This window comes from Rhinoraja longicauda, chromosome 28 (genome assembly GCF_053455715.1).
Source record: "Rhinoraja longicauda isolate Sanriku21f chromosome 28, sRhiLon1.1, whole genome shotgun sequence".
Taxonomy (NCBI): Eukaryota; Metazoa; Chordata; class Chondrichthyes; order Rajiformes; family Arhynchobatidae; genus Rhinoraja; species Rhinoraja longicauda.
Genome location: NC_135980.1, coordinates 25,576,343 through 25,599,745, shown reverse-complemented (window position 1 = coordinate 25,599,745; position 23,403 = coordinate 25,576,343). Strand labels below are relative to the sequence as shown.

The 23,403-nt window shown below is 46.7% G+C and overlaps 1 protein-coding gene across 3 annotated transcripts; it reads right to left on the bottom strand.

Annotated features, from left to right (window-relative positions):
- Positions 1-23,403, bottom strand: LOC144607238 (proteinase-activated receptor 3-like). Of its 3 annotated transcripts, none has more exons than XM_078423931.1 (2): positions 22,906-23,403; positions 1-2,200 (listed from the first exon to the last, which is right to left on the bottom strand). In XM_078423931.1, exon 2 carries the CDS (start codon positions 2,112-2,114, stop codon positions 1,173-1,175), a length of 942 nt encoding a protein of 313 aa, XP_078280057.1. In that variant the 5' UTR covers positions 2,115-2,200; positions 22,906-23,403; the 3' UTR covers positions 1-1,172. The 3 variants fall into 3 exon arrangements, with proteins under 3 accessions (XP_078280057.1, XP_078280055.1, XP_078280056.1); XM_078423929.1 differs by lacking the exon at positions 22,906-23,403 and adding an exon at positions 19,469-19,599; XM_078423930.1 differs by lacking the exon at positions 22,906-23,403 and adding an exon at positions 19,088-19,217.

The following is a 23,403-nucleotide window of genomic DNA, read 5'->3' as shown; positions in this document are numbered from 1 at the left end:
TATAACGTTCGGACGGATACATTTATTAATTATCAATGAAAGAGAAACAGCTAATTAAAATTACAAGCAAAAAAACGCCTTGCAAAAAAAGATCAATTTATTCAGAATATTGCTTTTTGGCTTTGTTTCATGTATTACTGAGTATATTGTGCCTCGAAAATCAAACGCAGAGAAAATAAAATCACAAATGGCTGTAATTGGTGTACTATTTATCATCAGTTGCACATGGCCTACGATATTTCAATATTGATGCATTTCAATTGTTAAAGCAAATTAATCCCATACATCAACACAAAATGGTCATTGTTTGTGCTGATGCTCCTGAATTGAATGTTATGATGATATAACGGACTGCAGAAGTTGGAACCTTGGGCAAAAACTCAAAGTGGTGGAGGAGCTGAGGGGGTCAGGCAACATCTGTTGAGGAAAAGAACAGACGACATTTCGGGTCAGGACATTTAGAACGGAGATGAGGAATCTGTGGAATTCTCTGCCTCAGAAGGCAGTGGAGGCCAAATCTCTGATTGCATTCAAGAGAGAGCTAGATAGAGCTCTCAAGGATAGCGGAGTCAGGGGATATGGGGAGAAGGCAGGAACGGGGTACTGATTGAGAATGATCAGCCATGATCATATTGAATGGCGGTGCTGGCTCGAATGGCCGAATGGCCTCCTCCTGCACCTATTGTCTATTGACCCTTCTTCCGTCAGATGCAACATTTTGTGACATTTGCAGTGTTGAAATGGGCCAAACAAAGCAAATGTTTTGGTTTAGTTTAGTTTAGTTTAGAGATACGGAGCGGAACCAGGCCCTTCGGCCCACCAAGTAGGTGCCGACCAGCGATCCCCGCACGCTGACACTATCCTACTACACACACTGGGGACAATTTACATTTATACCAAGCCAATTAACCTACAAAACTGTTCGTCTTTGGAGCGTGGAAGCCCGAAGATCTCGGGGGAAAACCCACGCAGGTCACGGGGAGAACGTACAAACGCCGTGCAGACAAGCACCCGTAGTCAGGGTCGAACCCGGGTCCCTGGCGCTGCCAGGCAGCAACTCTACCGCTGATAGGGGCGGGCACAGCGTGTCAAACAGTCTCCTTCTGAGCTGCGGATTTTTACAATACTGCGAGAGAGGTCTCATCTCAACTACCCGACCCCTGATCGCTCAGCTACTCGACGCAAATATTTGTGGGGGATATTTTGGAAGAGTTCGACCCAGCCAACACCAAGCTGCTGGATGTTTGCAAAGTCCGAACCCTGGCGAGAACTTTGCGGAAGCGGATCATCCCCTTTATTTTGGTCCTCCATTCATCAGAAATGAAGTAGTAGATAAAGGGGTCAATGCAACTGTTCAAGCTACTGATGGGCAGGGTCACCATGTAATGGATGTAGAGTTCAGGGATCCATTGGTGCAGAAGGAGCATTACGTTGCTGGGAGCAAAGCACACCAGGTATATCAGGAGAGTTAAAACAGTGACAACCTTAGCCTTTCTGTACTCTGTCTTGTTGGATACCAACATTCTGATCACAAAACTATAACAAGTTACCGTGACGAGGGCTGGGATAATGAAACCTATTATCACCACGGCCTGCCAGTAATAGAAGTAAATATTCTGCGTGTCTTTCAGGTACACGTCGTGGCAGGTGGTGATGTACGGTTCACTGATCTCTGTGGACTGCTGCAAGAGGAAGAACGGCAGGACGAAGAGCCCCACCATGGCCCAAATGACCGCGCAGGCCGATGCAGCAAACGTGTTGCCCCTGAACCGTCTGGAGTAGAACGGATGGACCAGGGCGCAGTACCTGTCGACGCTGATGAAGGTGAGGAGGAGGATGGAACAGTACATGTTCCCGTAGAAGGCAGCGGTCGTCGTCCGACACAGAGCTTCGCCGAAGACCCAGTTGTTGCCCTGGATGTGGTAGTGGATCTTGAACGGGAGGGCCAGAGTCAGGAGGAGGTCGGCGATGGCCAGGTTGATCTGGCAAATGGTGGAAGGCGTCTTGTTCTTGGTTGCCATGACCCAGATGGTCAGACCGTTGGCCGGGAACCCAATGATGAACACCAGGGTGTAAAGGGCAGGAGTTAAAACAGTGGTGATGGAATTTGTCATCTGAAGTCTACCCAATTCACTTAAGTTAACTCGACCGTCACCGTGCTGAATGGGCGCTAGCACTCCGCCTGCATCTGGTATTGGATCTAAAGACAAGTTTGGATTTAAAGACAAGAGAAGATGGTTTTAATTTTTTGTATTTGGACATTAGACTGTAGAGACGAAAACAGGCCCTTCGGCCTTCCGAGACCCCGCCGACCAGCGATTACACTAGCACAATCCTACACATTATTGGCAATTTCACAACACACTCACTGAATCCACTTAACCCACAAACCTGTACATCTTTGGAGTGTGGGAGGCTAAATGCACTCCTGCACATTTTTGTTTCTTAGGGACTACTCACGTTGGTGCATCCTACATCCACATTTTAAAAAAGTTTTATAGTTTTTAGACAAACAGCGTGGAAACAAGCCCTTCCTTCGGCCGACCGAGTCCGCGCCGACCAGCGATCACCCCCTACACTAACACTATCCGACACACTTGAGGCAACTTACAATTTACAGAAGCCAATTAACCTACAAATCCGCACGCCTTTGGAGTGTGGGAGGAAACCGGGACGCCCGGAGAAAACCCATGTGGTCACAGGGAGAACGTACAAACTCAGTACAGACAGCGCCCACAGTCAGGGTCCAACGCGGGTCTCTGGCGCTGTGAGGCAGCAACTCTACCGAAGTCCTAAATGAATCTAAAAAAATCTCCTTTCCATATGTTTTCAATCGGGGATGTACGGCGTCTCTGGGATGTAGGAGAAGGTTTCACGGAATTTGAATTCTTTGGGTATTTGAAGATATTATGCCAGACTCACAAATACATGCAAGGCAGCGGGACTGCGATTATTGGAGATAGGAGATGGTGTTGGAGATAGAACGATGGATGAGTGGCTCTGGGGAGCGGACTGGAAGGACTTCGTATCTCGCATGCCAGGAGGCCGGGTGAAGCAATGGGCACCTCGCTGACTTTTGAAGCAGGGTCTCGACCCGAAACGTCACCCATTCCTTCTCTCCAGAAATGCTGCCTGACCCGCTGAGTTACTCCAGCTTTTTGTGGTGCAAGATGCAAGATCACAGGGAGTGCATGATGTTAATTAGACCAAACCTCTCCTGCATTGGTGCAGCACCCTCTCCCCCCCCCCTCCCCTCCCCCCACCCCTCCAACCCTCTCCGCTCCCCCCTCCCCTCCTCTCCCCCTTCCCTCCCATTTCCTCCCTCCTCTCCTCCCCTCCCTCCTTTCCGCCCCTCCACTTCCCCCCACTCTCCCCCCCCTTCCCAAAAACACAAGAACACAAGACGACTTCTAGGATGAGGAAAACATCTGTTGTCAAAGAGTCCTGAAATCCATGGCTCTGCTGATTGGAAGAGTGTGTAGCTCGCTTAATGGGAAAGCAAATCGCTGAAGCAAATAACAGACAGCAGACAATGTGGTGTAGGGCGGCACTGTGATGGAAACTAGTGCCTCGCAGCACCACCCAATTAATCCAATGCAGATTAATGGAAGTGCCGGGTCACCGGTGGACGCAGCGGTAGAGTTGCTGAGATGACCCGGGTTCGATCCCGACTATGGTTGCTGTCTGTACGGAGTTTGTACGTTCGCCCTGTGACCTGCGTGGGGTTTCTCCAAGATCTTTGGTTTCGTCCCATACCCCAAAGACGTACAGGTTAATTGGATTGGTATCAATGTAAAACTGACCCTAGAGTGTGTGGGATAGTGTTAGTGTGTGTAGGGATCACTGGTCGTTGGGGACTCGGTTTGACTGCCCCGATCGCGGGAGAAAGGAAGAAGATAATACGTTATTGCATTACATCACGGTGCACGGTGGCAGATGTTCATGTTGATTTTTATGTAGTTGTGTGTCTTGTTGCTTTTTTCTTATGACTCTGGCAAATCCAGTTCCTTGTATGTTTTTACATACTTGGCTAATAAATTAATTGCAATTACAATTAAAGTCTGTCTGTGCGGAGTTTGCACGTTCTCCCCGTGACCTGCGTGGGCTTTCTCTGGGTGCTCCGGTTTCCTCCCACACTCCAAAGACTGACAGGTTTGCAGGTTAATTGGCTTTGGTTCAGTTGCAATTAGTGCCTAGTGTGTGTAGGATAGTGTTAGTGTGCGAGGACTGATAGTCGGCGCAGAGTCAGTGGGCTGAAGGGCCGTGCTGTAGCTCTGAAACTAAAACTAAGATGCTGCCTGACCCGCTGAGTTACTCCAGCACTTTGTGTCTGTCTTCGGTATAAACCAGCATCTGCAGTTCCTTCCTACACACAAGTCCCACCTGCCTGCATTTGGCCCATATCCCTCTAAGCATATCCTATCCATGTGCCTGTCTAAATGTTTCATTGTTATTATTAACATTCTCAAGGTTCCGACAAACTGGATTACCTTGAAATGTGAAACAATATGCAATGGAAAGATTCCATGAAATGGAAAGATTCTTTCATCGTTAGACTGGCAAGAAAACACGAATACACTTGCCCACGGGAAAAGATTTAATGGGAATCTGAGGGGTAACTTTTTTACACAAAGGGTGGTGGGTGTATGGAACAAGCTGCCAGGGGCAGAAACTATCGCAACGCTGTACATAGTTTAGGACAAGTTTGGCTGAATATGGGCCAAATGTAGGCAGCTGGGACTAGTGTAGCTGGAACATGTTGGCCTGTGTGGACATGTTGAGCTGAAGGGCATGTTTTAATCTATGGCTCTATGACATTCCAAAGGAAATTGCAAGTCTGGACAGTTCTATCTGTGGAATACCGAGGGCAAATTTGAACTCCTTCTCACATCACATCACATCTTTCATCACATCTTAGGTCCTTCTAAGCATGATTCTTGGTGACTTTAATATTCATGTTTGCTGTCCCACTAAGCCTCTTGTGAGTGAATTTATGCACCTGGTTGAGTCCTTCAATCTGACTCTTCACACCACGGGACCCACTCACAAGTTAGGCCATACTCTCGACCTAGTGTTATCGTCCCAATCAACAACATCGAAACTACTGAAGCCTGTCTATCGGACCACAGCGCTATCATTTTTGACGCATCTCTGCCTTTATCTCCCGCAAAATCTCATCTCCCTGTTCGCTACTCCCGCGACATAAATTCATTGACTGCCAGTAAATTCTCCGAGGCTCTCACAGCTGCCCCCAACATCTGCACTATTGAGGCCTCTCCCCCCCATCTCAGCACTGAGGATCTCGCCTCTTTATTTAATATCACTTGCTCTTCCATCCTGGATTCTATCGCTCCCCTTAAAATGAAAAAGCCTAAGCCCAAAGGTCGGCCGTGGCTCAATGACTCCACCAAAGCCCTAAGAAGGGAGTGCAGAAAATCAGAAAGGAGGTGAAAATGTGACAAGCTTCAAATTTCCTTCGAAATTCTGAGAAACAATCTTCTCAAATACCAGGAAGCAGTAAAGTCTGCTAGAGCACAATACTTCTCCGACCTTATTTCCAAAAACTCTCATAACTCCAAGGTCCTATTTAGAACAATTACCTCTGTCATATGTCCCGCCCCCAGTACCAGCTTAGTTGGGTCCCCTGCTAAGTGCGAAGAATTCGCTAAATTTTTCACCAACAAAGTTGTGAACATTAGAATTAACATTTCCCCTCCCACCCGTGACCTAGCTGTCTCACTAGTCTGTTCATCTAAATTGGACTGCTTCCAACCTGTCACTCTATCCTCCCTTGCAAAGCTTGTCTCCACTATGAAACCTGCAACCTGCCCCCTTGATCCTGCCCCCTTGATCCTGCCCCCACTGCCCTTCTGAAGGATGTCATTGCAATAGCCGGTCCCAGCATCCTCTCTATTATCAACAGTTCTCTGGCCACTGGCACTGTTCCAACCAGTTTCAAGCACGCGGTGGTCCAGCCCCTACTGAAGAAACCTAACCTAGACCCCACCTTGCCTAGCAACTACAGACCCATTTCCAAACTGCCATTCCTGTCAAAAGTCCTTGAAAAGGCAATCCTAAACAAATTAGTGCCCTACCTGCACCAAAACACCATCCTGGAAAGTTTCCAGTCAGGTTTCAGAGCCCACCACAGCACAGAGTCTGCCTTGTTGAAGGTACACAACGACCTGCTTCTCGCCATCGACACCGGCGACTGTGCAATCCTGCTCCTTCTCGACCTCAGCGCAGCGTTCGATACAGTGGACCACACCATCCTTATTGACCGTCTCCGGTACGCGGTTGGCATTGATGGCACTGCCCTGAGCTGGTTCGCTTCGTACCTCAAAGATAGGAGTTTCGCCATCAACATAGGCAGTTATTCCTCTGCTCCAGCTAGCCTCTCCTGCGGAGTTCCACAAGGCTCCATCCTAGGCCCCATTCTCTTCTCTCTATACATGCTCCCCCTTGGCCAAATCATTCAAAGGCACCGCATTTCTTTCCACTGCTATGCCGATGACACTCAGCTTTACCTCCCCCTGAAACCCAACAACCAGTCAAATTTAAACAGCCTCTTACACTGCCTTGAGGACATAAAATGTTGGATGGCACAGAACTTCCTCCAATTAAATGAGAGCAAGTCTGAGATCATCCTATTCGGCCCCCCCGACTCCATCAAATTGATAACAGGCAGTCTTGGAAGTCTATCCTGCCTAGTCAAACCGCATGTCAAAAACCTCGGCATGATATTTGACTCTGCATTAAAATTTGATAAGCAAGTCAACGCTGTGGTAAAAGCCAGCTTCTTCCAACTTCGAACCATAGCTAAAATCAAACCTTTCCTCCAATTCGACGACACAGAAAAAATTATTCACGCTTTCATTTCCTCCCGCCTAGACTACTGCAACTCCCTATACACTGGGATCAGCCAATCTTCCCTGTCCCGCCTGCAACTGGTCCAAAACACCGCAGCGAGACTCCTGACGGGTACCCGTAAAAGGGACCACATCACCCCGATTCTGGCCTCTCTCCACTGGCTCCCTGTACGGTACAGAATCAACTTCAAGCTCCTCCTATTCACGTATAAAGCCCTAAATGGACACTCCCCCCCCCACATCAAAAATCTTCTAACCCCCCTCTCTAACTCCAGGTCCCTCAGGTCGGCCGACTTGGGGCTACTCACTATCCCGCGGTCTAGGCTTAAGCTCAGGGGTGACCGCGCTTTTGCGGTTGCAGCTCCTAGACTGTGGAACAGCATCCCTCTCCCCATCAGAACTGCCCCCTCCATCGACTCCTTTAAGTCCAGGCTCAAAACCTATTTCTACTCCCTAGCGTTTGAGGTTCATTGAGGAGGCGCTGTGAACTGTTTGCGTGCTACTGTATGTTTCATTTTTTTTCCCATTGGAACCTAATCAGATGTACAGCACTTTGGTCAACGTGGGTTGTTTTTAAATGTGCTATACAAATAAAATTGACTTGACTTGACTTCTGCAGTTGTACAGGGCCCTAGTGAGACCGCACGTGGAGTACTGTGTGCAGTTTTGGTCTCCAAATTTGAGGAAGGATATTCTTGCTATTGAGGGCGTGCAGCATAGGTTTACTAGGTTAATTCCTGGAATGGCGGGACTGTCATATGTTGAAAGACTGGAGCGACTAGGCTTGTATACACTGGAATTTAGAAGGATGAGAGGGGATCTTATCGAAACGTATAAGATTATTAAGGGGTTGGACACGTTAGAGGCAGGAAACATGTTCCCAATGTTGGGGGAGACCAGAACAAGGGGCCACAGTTTAAGAATAAAGGGTAGGCCATTTAGAACTGAGATGAGGAAAAAGTTTTTCAGTCAGAGAGTTGTGAATCTGTGGAATTCACTGCCTCAGAAGGCAGTGGAGGCCAATTCTCTGAATGCATTCAAGAGAGAGCTAGATAGAGCTCTTAATGATAGCGGAGTCAGGGCGTATGGGGAGAAGGCAGGAACGGGGTACTGATTGAGAATGATCAGCCATGCCCACATTGAATGGCGGTGCTGGCTCGAAGGGCCGAATGGCCTCCACCTGCACCTATTGTCTATTGTCTATCTTTTGGACGACAGTTCCTCTATATGACACTGTGGTGCAGGAGAAGATGGTTCAACAATCTGGAATAGTCATGAGATGACATTGATTTGATGACATTATTCTGGTGCAGTGAATATCATTTTTCTAAAGATAATACCTAGAAGATTGCAAGATACAAGATCACAGGGAGTGCATGATTTTAATTTACAATTAGACCAAACCTCTCCTGCATTGGTGCAGCACCCTCTCCCCCCCCTCCCCTCCTCCCCCCTCCCCCTCAATCCTCCCCGCTCCCCCCCCTCCTCTCCCCCTTCCCTCCCTCCCATTTCCTCCCTCCTCTCCTCCCCCTCCCTCCTTTCCTCCCCTCCACTTCCCCCCCACTCTCCCCCCCCCCCCTTCCCAAGAACACAAGAAAATAGGAGCAGGAGTAGGCCAACCGGCCCCTCGAGCCCGCTCCGCCATTCAATACGATCATGGCTGATCCCACCCCAACTCCCTTCCCACTATCGCCCTTCTTCCCACCCAAAAGAACCGTGTGATCTCCTGGGAGAGGCGAAAAACCGGATAAAAACCCAGGCCAATTTGGGGAAAAAATCCAGGAAATTCCTCTCCGACCCCAAGCTAGGCGATCGAAACTTGTCCAGGAGATTACTCAGGTCTTACTATACTAACAATAGCTCATGTCCACTTCCCTGCCAGCTCCCCATAACCCCTAATTCCCTTGTTTATTAAAAAACAATCTATTTCCGTTTTAAATTTATTTAACGTTCCTGCTTCCACAGCTCCCTGAGGCAGCGAATTCCACAGACTAACCACCCTCTGAGTGAAGAAGTTTCTCCTCATCTCAGTTTTAAAAGAGCCCCCTCTTATTCTAAGACTATGTTCCTTAGTTCTGGTCTCCCCGATCATCGGAAACATCTTTAGCGCATCCACCCGATCAAGGCCCCTCACGATCTTATACGTTTCAATAAGATCGCCTCTCATTCTTCTGAACTCCAATGAGAAAAGTCCCAACCTACTTAACCTTTCCTCATATGTCAACCCCTCATCCCTGGAATTAACCGTGTAAACCTTCTCTGTACTGCCTCCAGAGCAAGTACATCCTTTCTTAAATATGGACACCAAAACTGCACACAGTATTCCAAATGCGGTCTTACCAATACTGTATACAGCTGCAGCAACACCTCCCTACTTTTATACTCTATCCCCCTGGCAATAAAGGCTAAGACTCCATTGGCCTTCCTAATCACTTGCTGCACCTGCATACTAACTTTTTGTGATTCCTGTACTAGTACCCCCAGGTCCCTTTGCGTTGTATTACCACGCAGCTCCTCCCCATTTAGAAAATAACTTTCTTTATGATTTTTTTTTCCAAAATGCATAACTTCACATTTATCAGTATTAAATCTCATCTGCCAAGTCGCTGCCCACTCTCCTAGCTTATCTATATCCTTTTGCAGGCTTTTTCGATCCTCCTCACTCCCTGCTTTACCTCCCATTTTTGTGTCATCTGCGAACTTGGATATATTACACTTGGTCCCCTCCTCTAAGTTATTTATACAAATTGTAAACAGCTGGGGTCCCAGCACCGACCCCTGCGGGACCCCACTAGTCACCGATTGCCATCCCGAGTATGATCCATTTATCCCAACTCTCTGCTTCCTGTTTGAAAGCCAATCTTCTACCCATGCTAATATATTACCCCCAATCCCATGATTTTTTATCTTAAGTAATAGTCTTTTAATGTGGCACCTTATCAAAAGCCTTTTGGAAGTCCAAGTATACCACATCCACCGGTTCCCCTTTATCCACCCGAGATGTTACTTCCTCAAAGAATTCAAGCAAATTAGTCAAACATGACTTCCCCTTCGTAAAACCATGCTGACTCTGTCCAATTAAGTTATGTTTATCCAAATACCCCGTCAGTATTTCTTTAATAATGGTCTCCAACATTTTACCCACCACAGATGTTAGACTAACCGGTCTATAATTACCAGCCTTCTGTCTACTTCCCTGTAAATATAGGTGTTACATTAGCCATTTTCCAATCCACCGGGACCCTTCCCGACTCCAGGGAGCTTTGGAAAATTATCACCAATGCATCCACGATCCCCACCGCTATTTCTCTCAAGACCCTAGGATGTAATCCATCAGGCCCAGGGGATTTATCCGCCTTAAGTCCCATTAATTTACCTAATACCATCTCCTTAGTGATCTTAATAGTGCTTAACTCCTCCATTCCTATAGCCTCCTGTTTATCCAGCGTTGGAATATTTTTAATGTCTTCTATAGTAAAGACTGATACAAAATATTCGTTTAATGCTTTTGCCATCTCCATGTTCCCCACCAACAAATTCCCCGTCTTATCCTCCAATGGACCAACATTTACCTTAGCCACCCTTTTTCTTTTTATATAACTATAAAAACTCTTGCTATCAGTTTTTATATTTTTCACTAATTTACTTTCATAATCTATTTTTCCCTTCCTAATTAATGTATTTGTTATTTTTTGCTGACTTTTAAATGCTTCCCAATCTTCTGTCATGCCAATATATCTGGCTACCTTATATGCCCTTGCCTTTAGCTGAATACTATCCTTTATTACTTTACTTAGCCATGGTTGGCTGTCCTTTCCTTGACCTCTTTTTTTCTTCAGTGGAATTTTTTTTCTTGAAAGTTGTACAATAACTCCTTAAAAGTACACCACTGCTCATGTACCGTCTTATTCTTTAGTCTGTTATCCCAATCTACTTTAATCATTTCTGTTCTCATACCTTCATAATCTCCCTTATTTAGACCAAGTACCCTGGTTTGAGTTTCAATTTGCTCCCCCTCTAATTGAATATGGAATTCAACCATATTATCAAAGTCAAGTCAAAGTCAAAGTCAACTTTATTGTCAATTTCCAGTTAGTTTACACAGACAGAAAATCGAAATACCGTTTCCCACAATCCCGAGGAATAAAGTGCATTAAATCAAGTTAAAATTAAAAAGGCACAGCAAACAACAATCAATATAAAATATAGTCACTTCAATGAAAAAAAGATGAAGATGAATATATTACAATAAAAAAAATAATGAACAGTAGTGCAAAGCCTGTCCATAGCAGCGTTTAAAAAAATGTCTGGTGCTGGATGTGCGTGTGTGTGGGGTGTTAAAGTCCAGGTCCAATGGGGGCAGGGGAGAGAGGAGGGAGGGAGGGGAGAGAGTTCAGCATCCTGACAGCGTGGTGGAAAAAACTGTTCTTTAGTCGGGTGGTGCTCAACCTCAGGCTGCGAAACCTTCTCCCTGAAGGCAGGAGGGTGAAGAGGCTGTTGGAGGGGTGGGAGGGGTCAGCCACAATGCTCAATGCTTTGCGGGTGAGGCGGGTGGTGTAAAGGACCAGGTCACTCATCCCAAGAGGGTCCTTAACTATGACATTTTTAATTAGTCCTGTTCCATTACACAGGACCAGATCCAAAATTGCCTCCCCCCTAGTCAGTTCAGTTACATGCTGTTCTAAGAACCCATCCCTAATACTCTATAAACTCTTCCTCTGGTCTACCCTGCCCAGTTTGATTTGCCCAGTTTATATGAAAGTTAAAGTCCCCCATAATTACCGCTGTTCCCTTATTACATGCTTCAACTATTTGCTGATTTATATTTTGTCCAACAGTCACAGCTATTTGGAGGTCTATAGATTACACCCACTAGTGTTTTTTCCCCTTATTATTCTCTATCTGTACTCATGCTGTTTCACTATCCTGATCCTTTAACCCAATATCCTTCCTTTCTATTGCAGTTATTCCATCCTTTATTAACAAGGCCACCCCACCTCCTTTCCTTTCATGTCTGTCTTTTCTGATTGTCAAGTAACCCTCTATGTTTAACTCCCAGTCCTGATCGCATAAAAATTAAGGAGAGGAAGTATAACATAGCAAAGAAGAGTGGGAAGACAGAGGATTGGGACTCTTTTAAAGAGCAACAAAAGTTAACTAAAAAGGCAATACGGGGAGAAAAGATGAGGTACGAGGGTAAACTAGCCAATAATATAAAGGAGGATAGCAAAAGTTTTTTTAGGTACGTGAAGAGGAAAAAAATAGTCAAGGCAAATGTGGGTCCCTTGAAGACAGAAGCAGGGGAATTTATTGTGGGGAACAAAGAAATGGCAGACGAGTTAAACCGTTACTTTGGATCTGTGTTTACTGAGGAGGATACACACAATCTCCCAAATGTTCTAGGGGCCGGAGAACCTAGGGTGATGGAGGAACTGAAGGAAATCCACATTAGGCAGGAAATGGTTTTGGGTAGACTGATGGGACTGAAGGCTGATAAATCCCCAGGGCCTGATGGTCTGCATCCCAGGGTACTTAAGGAGGTGGCTCTAGAAATAGTGGAAGCATTGGAGATCATTTTTCAATGTTCTATAGATTCAGGATCAGTTCCTGTGGATTGGAGGATAGCAAATGTTATCCCACTTTTTAAGAAAGGAGGGAGAGAGAAAACGGGTAATTATAGACCAGTTAGTCTGACATCAGTGGTGGGGAAGATGCTGGAGTCAATTATAAAAGACGAAATTGCTGAGCATTTGGATAGCAGTAACAGGATCATTCCGAGTCAGCATGGATTTACGAAGGGGAAATCATGCTTGACAAATCTACTGGAATTTTTTGAGGATGTAACTAGGAAAATTGACAGGGGAGAGTCAGTGGATGTGGTGTACCTCGACTTTCAGAAAGCCTTCGACAAGGTCCCACATAGGAGATTAGTGGGCAAAATTAGAGCACATGGTATTGGGGGTAGGGTACTGACATGGATTGAAAATTGGTTGACAGACAGAAAGCAAAGAGTGGGGATAAATGGGTCCCTTTCGGAATGGCAGGCAGTGACCAGTGGGGTACCGCAAGGTTCGGTGCTGGGACCCCAGCTATTTACGATATACATTAATGACTTAGATGAAGGGATTAAAAGTACCATTAGCAAATTTGCAGATGATACTAAGCTGGGGGGTAGCGTGAATTGTGAGGAAGATGCAATAAGGCTGCAGGGTGACTTGGACAGGTTGTGTGAGTGGGCGGATACATGGCAGATGCAGTTTAATGTAGATAAGTGTGAGGTTATTCACTTTGGAAGTAAGAATAGAAAGGCAGATTATTATCTGAATGGTGTCAAGTTAGGAAGAGGGGATGTTCAACGAGATCTGGGTGTCCTAGTGCATCAGTCACTGAAAGGAAGCATGCAGGTACAGCAGGCAGTGAAGAAAGCCAATGGAATGTTGGCCTTCGTAACAAGAGGAGTTGAGTATAGGAGCAAAGAGGTCCTTCTACAGTTGTACCGGGCCCTGGTGAGACCGCACCTGGAGTATTGTGTGCAGTTTTGGTCTCCAAATTTGAGGAAGGATATTCTTGCTATTGAGGGCGTGCAGCGTAGGTTCACTAGGTTGATTCCCGGAATGGCGGGACTGTCGTATGTTGAAAGGCTGGAGCAATTAGACTTGTATACACTGGAATTTAGAAGGATGAGGGGGGATCTTATTGAAACGTATAAGATAATTAGGGGATTGGACACATTAGAGGCAGGAATCATGTTCCCAATGTTGGGGGAGTCCAGAACAAGGGGCCACAGTTTAAGAATAAGGGGTAGGCCATTTAGAACGGAGATGAGGAAGAACTTTTTCAGTCAGAGAGTGGTGAAGGTGTGGAATTCTCTGCCTCAGAAGGCAGTGGAGGCCAGTTCGTTGGATGCTTTCAAGAGAGAGCTTGATAGAGCTCTTAAGGATAGCGGAGTGAGGGGGTATGGGGAGAAGGCAGGGACGGGGTACTGATTGAGAGTGATCAGCCATGATCGCATTGAATGGCGGTGCTGGTTCGAAGGGCTGAATGGCCTCCTCCTGCACCTATTGTCTATTGTCTATTGTCTATTGCCTTGCAGCCATGTTTCTGTAATGGCCACAATATCATACCTATACGTGCTTAATTGTACCGTCAATTCATCTATCTTATTATGAATACTACGTGCATTCAAATAAAGCACTTTCATGTGTGCTTTACTACACTTAGTTCCTGTTTTTGCCCCTTTTACTACTACACCTTTATCTTCATACATTCTGTGTGATGGTGAACACATTCTGTGTCCTCCTAGCACACTTTGATTTTCAGATTCCCCACTGAAACCCTGCTCTATTTCCTTCTCCCCTGACGTTAACATCTCTCTTGAAACCTCCCCCCGCTACTTAGTTTAAAGACCTCTCTACTGTCCTAGTTATCTGATTCGCCAGGACTCTAGATCCAGCCCTGTTCAGGTGGAGCCCATCCCCACGGAACAGCTCCCCCCCGTACTGATGGCAGTGTCCCAAGAAACCAAACCTATTTCTCCCACACCAGTCTTTGAGCCACACATTTAGCTCTCTAATTTTATTTACCCTCGCCAATTTAGCCCGTGGCTCAGGTAGTAATCTTGAGATTATTACCCTAGAGGTTCTGTTTTTTAATTTGTTCCCTAACAGCTCAAATTCCCTTAACAGAACCTTTTTCCTCGTCCTTTCTATGTCGTTGGTACCGACATGGACCACGACCACTGGATCCTCCCCTTCCCACTGCAAATTTCTCTCCAGCCCCGCGGAGATGTCCTTAACCCTAGCACCGGGCAGGCAACACAGCCTCCGGGTATCCTTCTCTCGACTACAGAGTACCCTATCTATCCCCCTAATAATACTATCCCCTACCACTACAACATTTCCTCTAACTCCTCTCTCCTGAACGACCCCCTGTTCCATGGTGCTGTGGCCAGGTTGCTCATCCGCCCCACAGCCCCTGTTCCCTTCCTCACAGTGAGTAAGAACCTTGAACTTGTTTGATAAATGCAAGGGCCGTGGCTCCTGCAGCACCTCCTCCTGGATCACCATACCTGCCTTGCTCATAGACACACCTTCCTGTCCTTGCTCCCTATCTACTGTACTATTTAAACTAGTTGGTGTGTCCATCCCCATGGTCATAATATCCAGGTAACTCTCCCCCTCCCTGATGTGTCTCAGCGTATGAATCCGGACTCCAGCTCCTCTATACGGAGCAAGAGTTCCTGTATCTTCAAACACTTACTGCATGTGTGGGAATCGTTAACATCAATGGTGTCCACGACTTCCCACATCTCGCAGTATTGGCACATCATTTGCTCACCCATCCTAATTGGATATTAATTATTAAAATGACTTCACGTTGAAAAATCACACAAGGACAGGGCCCTGGAAGTCACGGCGGTGGCGGCAGCTGCGGCAGCAGAAGCAGCAATCAGCGGCAGCAGAAGCAGCAGCAGCAATCAGCAGCAGCAGCAGCAATCATCAGCAGCAGCAGCAGCAATCAGCAATCAGCAGCAGCAGCAGCAATCAGCAGCAGCATAGCAGCAGCAATCAGCAGCAGCAGCAGCAGCAATATCAGCAGCAACAGCAGCAATCAGCAGCAGCAGCAGCAATCAGCAGCAGCAATCAGCAGCAGCAGCAGCAATCAGCAGCAGCAGCAGCAATCAGCAGCAGCAGCAGCAATCAGCAGCAGCAGCAGCAATCAGCAGCAGCAGCAGCAATCAGCAGCAGCAGCAGCAGCAATCAGCAGCAGCAACAGCAATCAGCAGCAGCAACAGCAACAGCAATCAGCAGCAGCAGCAGCAATCAGCAGCAGCAGCAATCAGCAGCAGCAGCAATCAGCAGCAGCAGCAATCAGCAGCAGCAGCAATCAGCAGCAGCAGCAATCAGCAGCAGCAGCAATCAGCAGCAGCAGCAATCAGCAGCAGCAGCAATCAGCAGCAGCAGCAATCAGCAGCAGCAGCAATCAGCAGCAGCAGCAATCAGCAGCAGCAGCAGCAATCAGCAGCAGGAAATAGCAGCACTCACTCACTCACTCAGCACTCACTCACTCACTAGCACTCACTCACTCACTAGCACTCACTCACTCACTCAGCAGCACTCACTCACTCACTCACTCAGCAGCACTCACTCACTCAGCAGCACTCACTCACTCACTCAGCAGCACGCACTCACTCACTCACTCACTCACTCACTCAGCAGCACTCACACGCACTCAGCAGCACGCACTCAGCAGCACGCACTCAGCAGCACGCACTCAGCAGCACGCACTCAGCAGCACGCACTCAGCAGCACGCACTCAGCAGCACGCACTCAGCAGCACGCACTCAGCAGCACGCACTCAGCAGCACGCACTCAGCAGCACGCACTCAGCAGCACGCACTCAGCAGCACGCACTCAGCAGCACGCACTCAGCAGCACGCACTCAGCAGCACGCACTCAGCAGCACGCACTCAGCAGCACGCACTCAGCAGCACGCACTCAGCAGCACGCACTCAGCAGCACGCACTCAGCAGCACGCACTCAGCAGCACGCACTCAGCAGCACGCACTCAGCAGCACGCACTCAGCAGCACGCACTCAGCAGCACGCACTCAGCAGCACGCACTCAGCAGCCACCTCCCCTCTCCCCCTCTCCCCCTCCCTTTCCCCTCTTCCTTTCCCCTCCCCCCCACTCCATCCCCCTCAACCCTCCTTATCCTCCTTCCTCCTCCCCCTCCCTCCACCCTCTATTCCTCCCTCCCCCCTCCCTCCCTCCCTAGGAGATAGAATTAAACTTTTAAATGTGAATAACTTTTAAAATATAACACCGATTTCATTTAAACTTCTTCCATTAGCACCAAAGGGACAACAGTGGGTAAGGTGGGCCTAAAATTGTCGCGGTATCGTGCACCGTTTTTGGCTGTAGTTCAGGAACAAATAAACAAACAAACGAGAGTTTTAGTATATAGATGAGGTCAGCTATATTTTGGAACACAAAAATTCTAGGACTAGAGGTCATACTCCCAGAATTAAAGCACGTTCTTTTCGGATGGAGACGAGGAGAAATTTCTTTAGTCAGAGGGTGGTGAATCTGTGGATTTTTTTGCCACAGAAGGCTGTGGAGGCCAAATCAGTGGATATATTTTTTAAGGCAGAGATAGATAGATTTTTTTGATTAGCACAGGTTTCAGAGGTTATGGGGAGAAGGCAGCAGAATGGGGTTAGGAGGGAAAGATAGATCAGCCACTATTGAATGGTGGAATAGACTTGATGGGTCGAGTAAAGAGTCTTGGTTCAGAGATACAGCGTGGAAACAGGTTCTTCTGCCCACTCCGACCAACGATTACCCATGCATTCTGTGTAGGAAGGAACTGCAGACAGATACTGGATTACACCGAAGATAGACACAAAGTGCTGGAGTAACTCAGCGGGACAGGCAGCTTCTCTGGAGAGAAGGAATGGGTGATGTTTTAAGTCAACACCTGCCTTCAGACTTCAGCCTGAGTTACACCAGCTGTTATTGTCATTGTACAAGTACAATGAGATTAAGAATGTCACTTCCATATCGATGCTATCAATTATATAAATAAATCATGGCAAAAACGAAAACACCAAAGGCGGGCGGGCGGGGGGGGGGGGGGGGAAAGAAAAAAAGCCAATCACCCATACACTAGTTCTGTTCTACACACCAGAGGCATTTGAGTATGTTAAAGCAGAGATTGACAGATTCTTGATTTCTAAGGGCATCAAAGGTCATGGGGAGAAGACAGGAGAATGGGGTTGAGTGGGAAAGATAGATCAGCCATGATCAAATGGAGGAGTAAAGTCGATGGGCTGAATGGCCTAATTCTGCTCCTACGACTTATAAACTTACAAACAATTTAAAGAAGCCAATTAACCTATAACTATAAACCTGCAAGTCTTTAGAGTGTGGGGGAACTGGAGCACCCAGAGAAACTCCACGCGGTCACAGGGAGAACGTACAAACGCCGTACAGACATCACCCGTAGGAATTTAGAAGGATGACAGGGGATCTTATCGAAACGTATAAGATTATTAAGGGGTTGGGCACGTTAGAGGCAGGAAACATGTTCCCAATGTTGGGGGAGTCCAGAACAAGGGGCCACAGTTTAAGAATAAGGGGTAGGCCATTTAGAACTGAGATGAGGAAAAACTTTTTCAGTCAGAGAGTTGTAAAGCTGTGGAATTCTCTGCCTCAGAAGGCAGTGGGGACCAATTCACTGAATGCATTCAAGAGAGAGGTAGATAGAGCTCTTAAGGATAGCGGAGTCAGGGGGTATGGGGAGAAGGCAGGAACGGGGTGCTGATTGAGAATGATCAGCCATGATCACATTGAATAGCGGTGCTGGCTCGAAGGGCCGAATGGCCTACTCCTGCACCCATTGTCTATTGTCTATAGTCAGGATCGAACTCGGGTCTCTGGCACTGTGAGGCAGGCACTCTACTACCCAAACTTAATCTTCTTCAAAGGACAATCCTCAACAATCACAGGAACCAATCTGGTAAATCTTCATTGCACTCACTCCAAAGCAAGCACGCCCTTCCTCAGGTTTGGAAACCTTCTCTGGGAACAATATTTCCAGCGCACCCAATATATTTGCAAGCCAGAAGAAGAGCCTAGCCTGCCGGAACCTTTCTGCCAACATGGGACAAAATAGCACGGAACAAAAGCTTTTCACTGTACCTCGGTACACCTGACAACAAACTAAACTGAACTGGACTGGTTCCAAAGCTTTTATAACTTTCTACACTCCAGCTAAGTCTCTACCTGTGCCCATGTCCCAAAGAAAATATCCTTGGATCATCCATGTTCCAATTGCACCATGCTGCCAATGGTCCCACGAATCTCTCTACACTCACCCAGTGTGCCCACGTAGTTCCCCTGCCCTGATGTAGTTATGCAACAATAATCCGTACACAAGCTGAAGTCAGAGTAGTGCAAAGATAGACACAAAGTGCTGGAGAAACTCAGCGGGTCAGGCAGCATCTCTGGAGAAAAAGGATAGGTGACATTTCGGGTCGGGACCCTACTTCTGTCCGAAGAAGGGACATAATTCTACACACAGCTGTTAGAGGAAATCATCCGGTGAGCCTTCATAAACTTTTTATTCCTGGCCTGATTATTTTGTACTCCCTTGACTCGATGCGCCCCCAACGCACATTGCTTCGCACTTCTTTGGATTCAAGTTGTTTTACTGACCTCCCAAGCAAGCCAGCTCTGTCCAGTAATAGTCCAAGGCTTTTATCTTCCCTCCTCCACATTTGCAGTAGAGTACCTCCAGTTTCTACTTTCGCATCCTATGCCAGTCGACCTATTATCATGCACACCCTTCAGAAACTAGTAACCCGCAAGTAGTCCTAAATGAACTGGAACGCACTGAAGCGACACAGCGCCGTGTACGAGTTCATCTTCTCCATTGCCACGTGTGCAATGGATGTTATTAGAAGTTTGTGAACTTTCTAGTCACATAATTAGTTCTCCCCCCCTCAATTGAGTGAGTGAGGGTGAGGGTGGAGGGGAGGGGGGGAGGGGGGAAGCATTGTTAAATGAGCCCGCAGTGCTGAGCAAATCATCACTTACCCATGTTGCCAATAGCCGAAGCGTAATGGCTAAATTCACGACGATCTTCCCAACGATTGTCTCAAACAAAACGATTCTCAGGCAGCAAGCCCGCACCGGTGACTCTCCTTGGATTTGGGGTGTTGCCAGGAGCAAGGGAGGAGCTCCTAGATATTCAGGAGCCAGGAAATGAATGTGGCACCATCACTTTGCGTGTGACTAGCAAGATATATATCTTTACTGAGCAGCTTTAAGGAGCCAAGTGTGCACTGACTAATTGCCATATAAAGCATTTCCCTGCCTTCAGCGGCAGCAAATGTGAAAATGATCCAAATCCAATCTCCAAACATTTAAAGACACAAAGTAACACAGCAGGTTCGACAGCATCTCTAGAGAACATTAATCGGTGATATTTCGGGTCGGGGCAGAGTCATAGAGGTAGGTATACAGCACAGAAACAGGCCCTTCAGCCCAAATTATCCTTGCCCACCAATTTGCCCCATCAAAGCTAGTCCCATTTGGCTCACAACCCTCTAAACCTTTCATGTCCACGTACCTGTCCAAGTGTCTTTTAAATGCTGTCATGTTATATGCCTCAACTATCTCCCCCGGCAGCTTGTTCCATATACCCACCACCCTCTGAGTTAAAGTTACCTCTCAGGTCTGTATTAAACGTTTTGCCTTTCATTTTAAACATAGTTTTTGTTTTTGATTCCCATACTCAGGATAAAAGTCTCTGTGCATTCTCCATATCCATTCCCCTCGTGACCTTATACACAGAGATCACTCTTTGGATTTCAGTCTGAAAAAAGGCATTGAGCTGAAACGTTGCCTATCCATTTTCTCCAGAAATGCTGCCTGACCCGCTGAGTTACTCCTTCACTTGAGTCTCCTTTTGTAAACCAACATCTGCATTTCCTTGTGTCCACTCGAAACATTGACACCAGATAACAGTCAAGATAATCGGAAACTGCCTCATATTTTGGCTGAAAATACCTCTCACTGATTCGGCTCATGGATGCTCCGGTTTCCTCCTACCGAGAGATGGAACTTTGGTTGGGCTTTGGAGTATTGTGTGCAGTTCTGGTCGCTCCATCACTGGAAGGATGTGGACAACTTTGGAGAGTGTGCAGGAGAGGTTTACGAGGATACTGCCTGCATCACAGGATATTAACTATAAGGGCACTTGGAGTCATAGAGTTATACAGCACAGAAACAGGCCCTTCAGCCCAACTCATCCTTGCCCACCAATTTGCCCCATTGACTATAAATGTTAAAGAGCCAAGAAATGAATGTGGCACCATCACTTTGCGTGTGAATAGCAAAATATATATTTTGCAGCTTTCTGGAACCAAGTGGGCACTGACTAACGACCATATAAAGCATATCCCTGTCTTCAGCGGCAGCAAATGTGAAAATGATCCAAATCCAATCTCCAAACATTTAAAGACACAAAGTAACAGCAGGTTAGGCACCATCTCTAGAGAACATGGATCAGTGACATTTCCGGTCTTCGATTTTTTTTTAACCCTACTATAATGTCCACGACAATGACCACGACAATGCCTATGACAAGCTACGACTACCTACCACCTAGGCGACGGCAAGCTACGACAACCGGCGACCCACGATAAGATAATGGTACCAGTCAGTATATCTACCTCACAAAAAAGGCACGAGGATTGTCGGAGAAAACACAGTTGCCATTTCACACAATATTCATCCATTTGACAATTGTGGGCGGATAGAATTATCACTCGGATGCAGCATGTCTTTGTGTCATTTCCCGAGGGCGGATATATCCAAAGATCATCTAGAATCGACCATTACACACCTACTCGAGTGATTGCCGTGCTCTGCTTGGCCGCTTTGCATGACAAACACGCATGAGAAAAAACTATTCGACAGTAACGTCGATCCACACAAGGTGCTCATTCGCGATACTTTCCTGACCCATGAAAGAATGGAGATTTCCCGCTTTACGCAAAGTGGTCATTTTGGGACAAGTAGACTTTAGAGATACTTATTCACAAAATGCTGGAGTAACTCAGCAGGTCAGGCAGCATCTCAGGAGAAAAGGAATGGGCGACGTTTCGGGTCGAGACCCTTCTTCAGACTGATGTCAGGGGGGCGGGACAAACATATACAGCGTGGAAACAGACCCTTTGGCAGACGATCAGCGAACATCCCATACACTAGCACTGTTCTGCCCCAGGCTTTTGAGTTCCTTTAGCACTGTTTTACCGCCCCTAGTGGTGATTTGTTTGATCAGGAAGTAGGTCTCGTGACCTCAAAGCGTGACCTCAAAGCAGCTATTTTCTCCTCAGGCAGTCCAAGAAGCAGACTTGTATATCCACTGCCATCCTTTCCTTTAAGTTTGTGAAAGCATCATCTGTAAGTTTCTGTGATATTTGTGAGGAGAACGCTTTTGGCAACTTTGCAAGATTTATGTTGTAATTGCTGAAATGTTACATGTGCCTGGATGGTGTGGAGCCGAAACGGGTTGAAATAGAAAGTAGGCCGGTCTTGAAAACTACGTTGTATTTAAAGTGCATTATTGTAATTTAATAAGCTACAAGCGGCCAAAGACGATGGATACTTACTGGGACTGGCTTATTTGGATACCGCAAGGGGACTAAATCCGATTGTGGAGAAGCTGCCCCATTATCTACAAGAGAGGTGGATTTCTCATGGCATGAAGTACAAAGAGGAAAACTATGACTGCTTCCCTCCATTCTGGTATTTCACCAATTTCATCTGCCGTGAGGCAAAAGCGAGGAATGACCCTCGCTTCACCTTCCTCAGCAGTAATCCTACGAAAGGTGACAAATTTACACCCAGGGACAACAGTCAGAGAATGGCCATTGCTGTTAACAAAATGGATGTCTTCCCCAAAACACCCTCCCACACAGATCTGTAAGGGGTTTCTGCGCCGAGCTTTCGCCCGACCTAAGGTCCCCGTGCCTTGCTCTGATCCCTTGACCAGGCCGTGCACACTGGTTCCCCGTGGGTGGTTCGACCCACTCACCCCTTACGGTTCTAGACACTGGACTTAGATGCAGGAGCTCTTATAGTGCAGAAAAAATTCAACCAGACCAGATTTTAAAACCAGGGTTTAAATGAAAAAGTCTTTTATTCAGCACTTGGGACTATTGTCCATGAATACTTATACAGTTCTATAATACATGTCTATGAAACACATACCGAATCACACGAATACTTATAACTATGAATCATAAAACACAGTTCTGCAAGACACATACACGAATACCTTTTACTTATGAATTCTTAAACACAGTTCTGCAAGACACATACACGACTGTAAGATGGGGAACGCACGACGCATCGCAACCTTGACCAACACATATTTTAGTACACACCCAACGTTTATTCACAACCACCCTCCCCTCTACACTAAACTATGTCCAGGATATGTAGGATTTGGAATGCATGCTCACCATGGGGCTATTACTGGGGTTACTGGCTGTTCGTTTGGCAGTATTTCTCCTCGAGTTGCGTGCCTGTTCCTCTCTCTTGCATCCGTTTTTCTTGCCTGTCTTTTCTTCCTCCTGCATTCGTTTTCTTGCCTGCTTGCGTTTCCTGCAGGTTTTCTTCTCGAGTTGACTTAACTTCTTCTTCCAGTATTTCTTCTTGAGTTTAAAACCCAAAAGTAGTGGCCAGTTATACTGTTTCTGACCCGTCCTATCTCCCGCCAGATCTTGGAATCTCTTTGTTCAAAAAGATATGTATGAGGTTTTCTTCTGATCTGCGCTTATGTTCGGGGATACCGGGGATGGCCAGAAGGTGTAAATTGGGATTTCATTGTGAGGTGATGGGTGTTAACTGGTTTCCCATCACCTACCAGGTAGTTTTCTATGGGCTATTGTGCCCCCTCACTGAGATGAACTGTTTAGGTCGGCTTGGGGCATTGTGAGTATGCTGATGTCAGCGCCCCA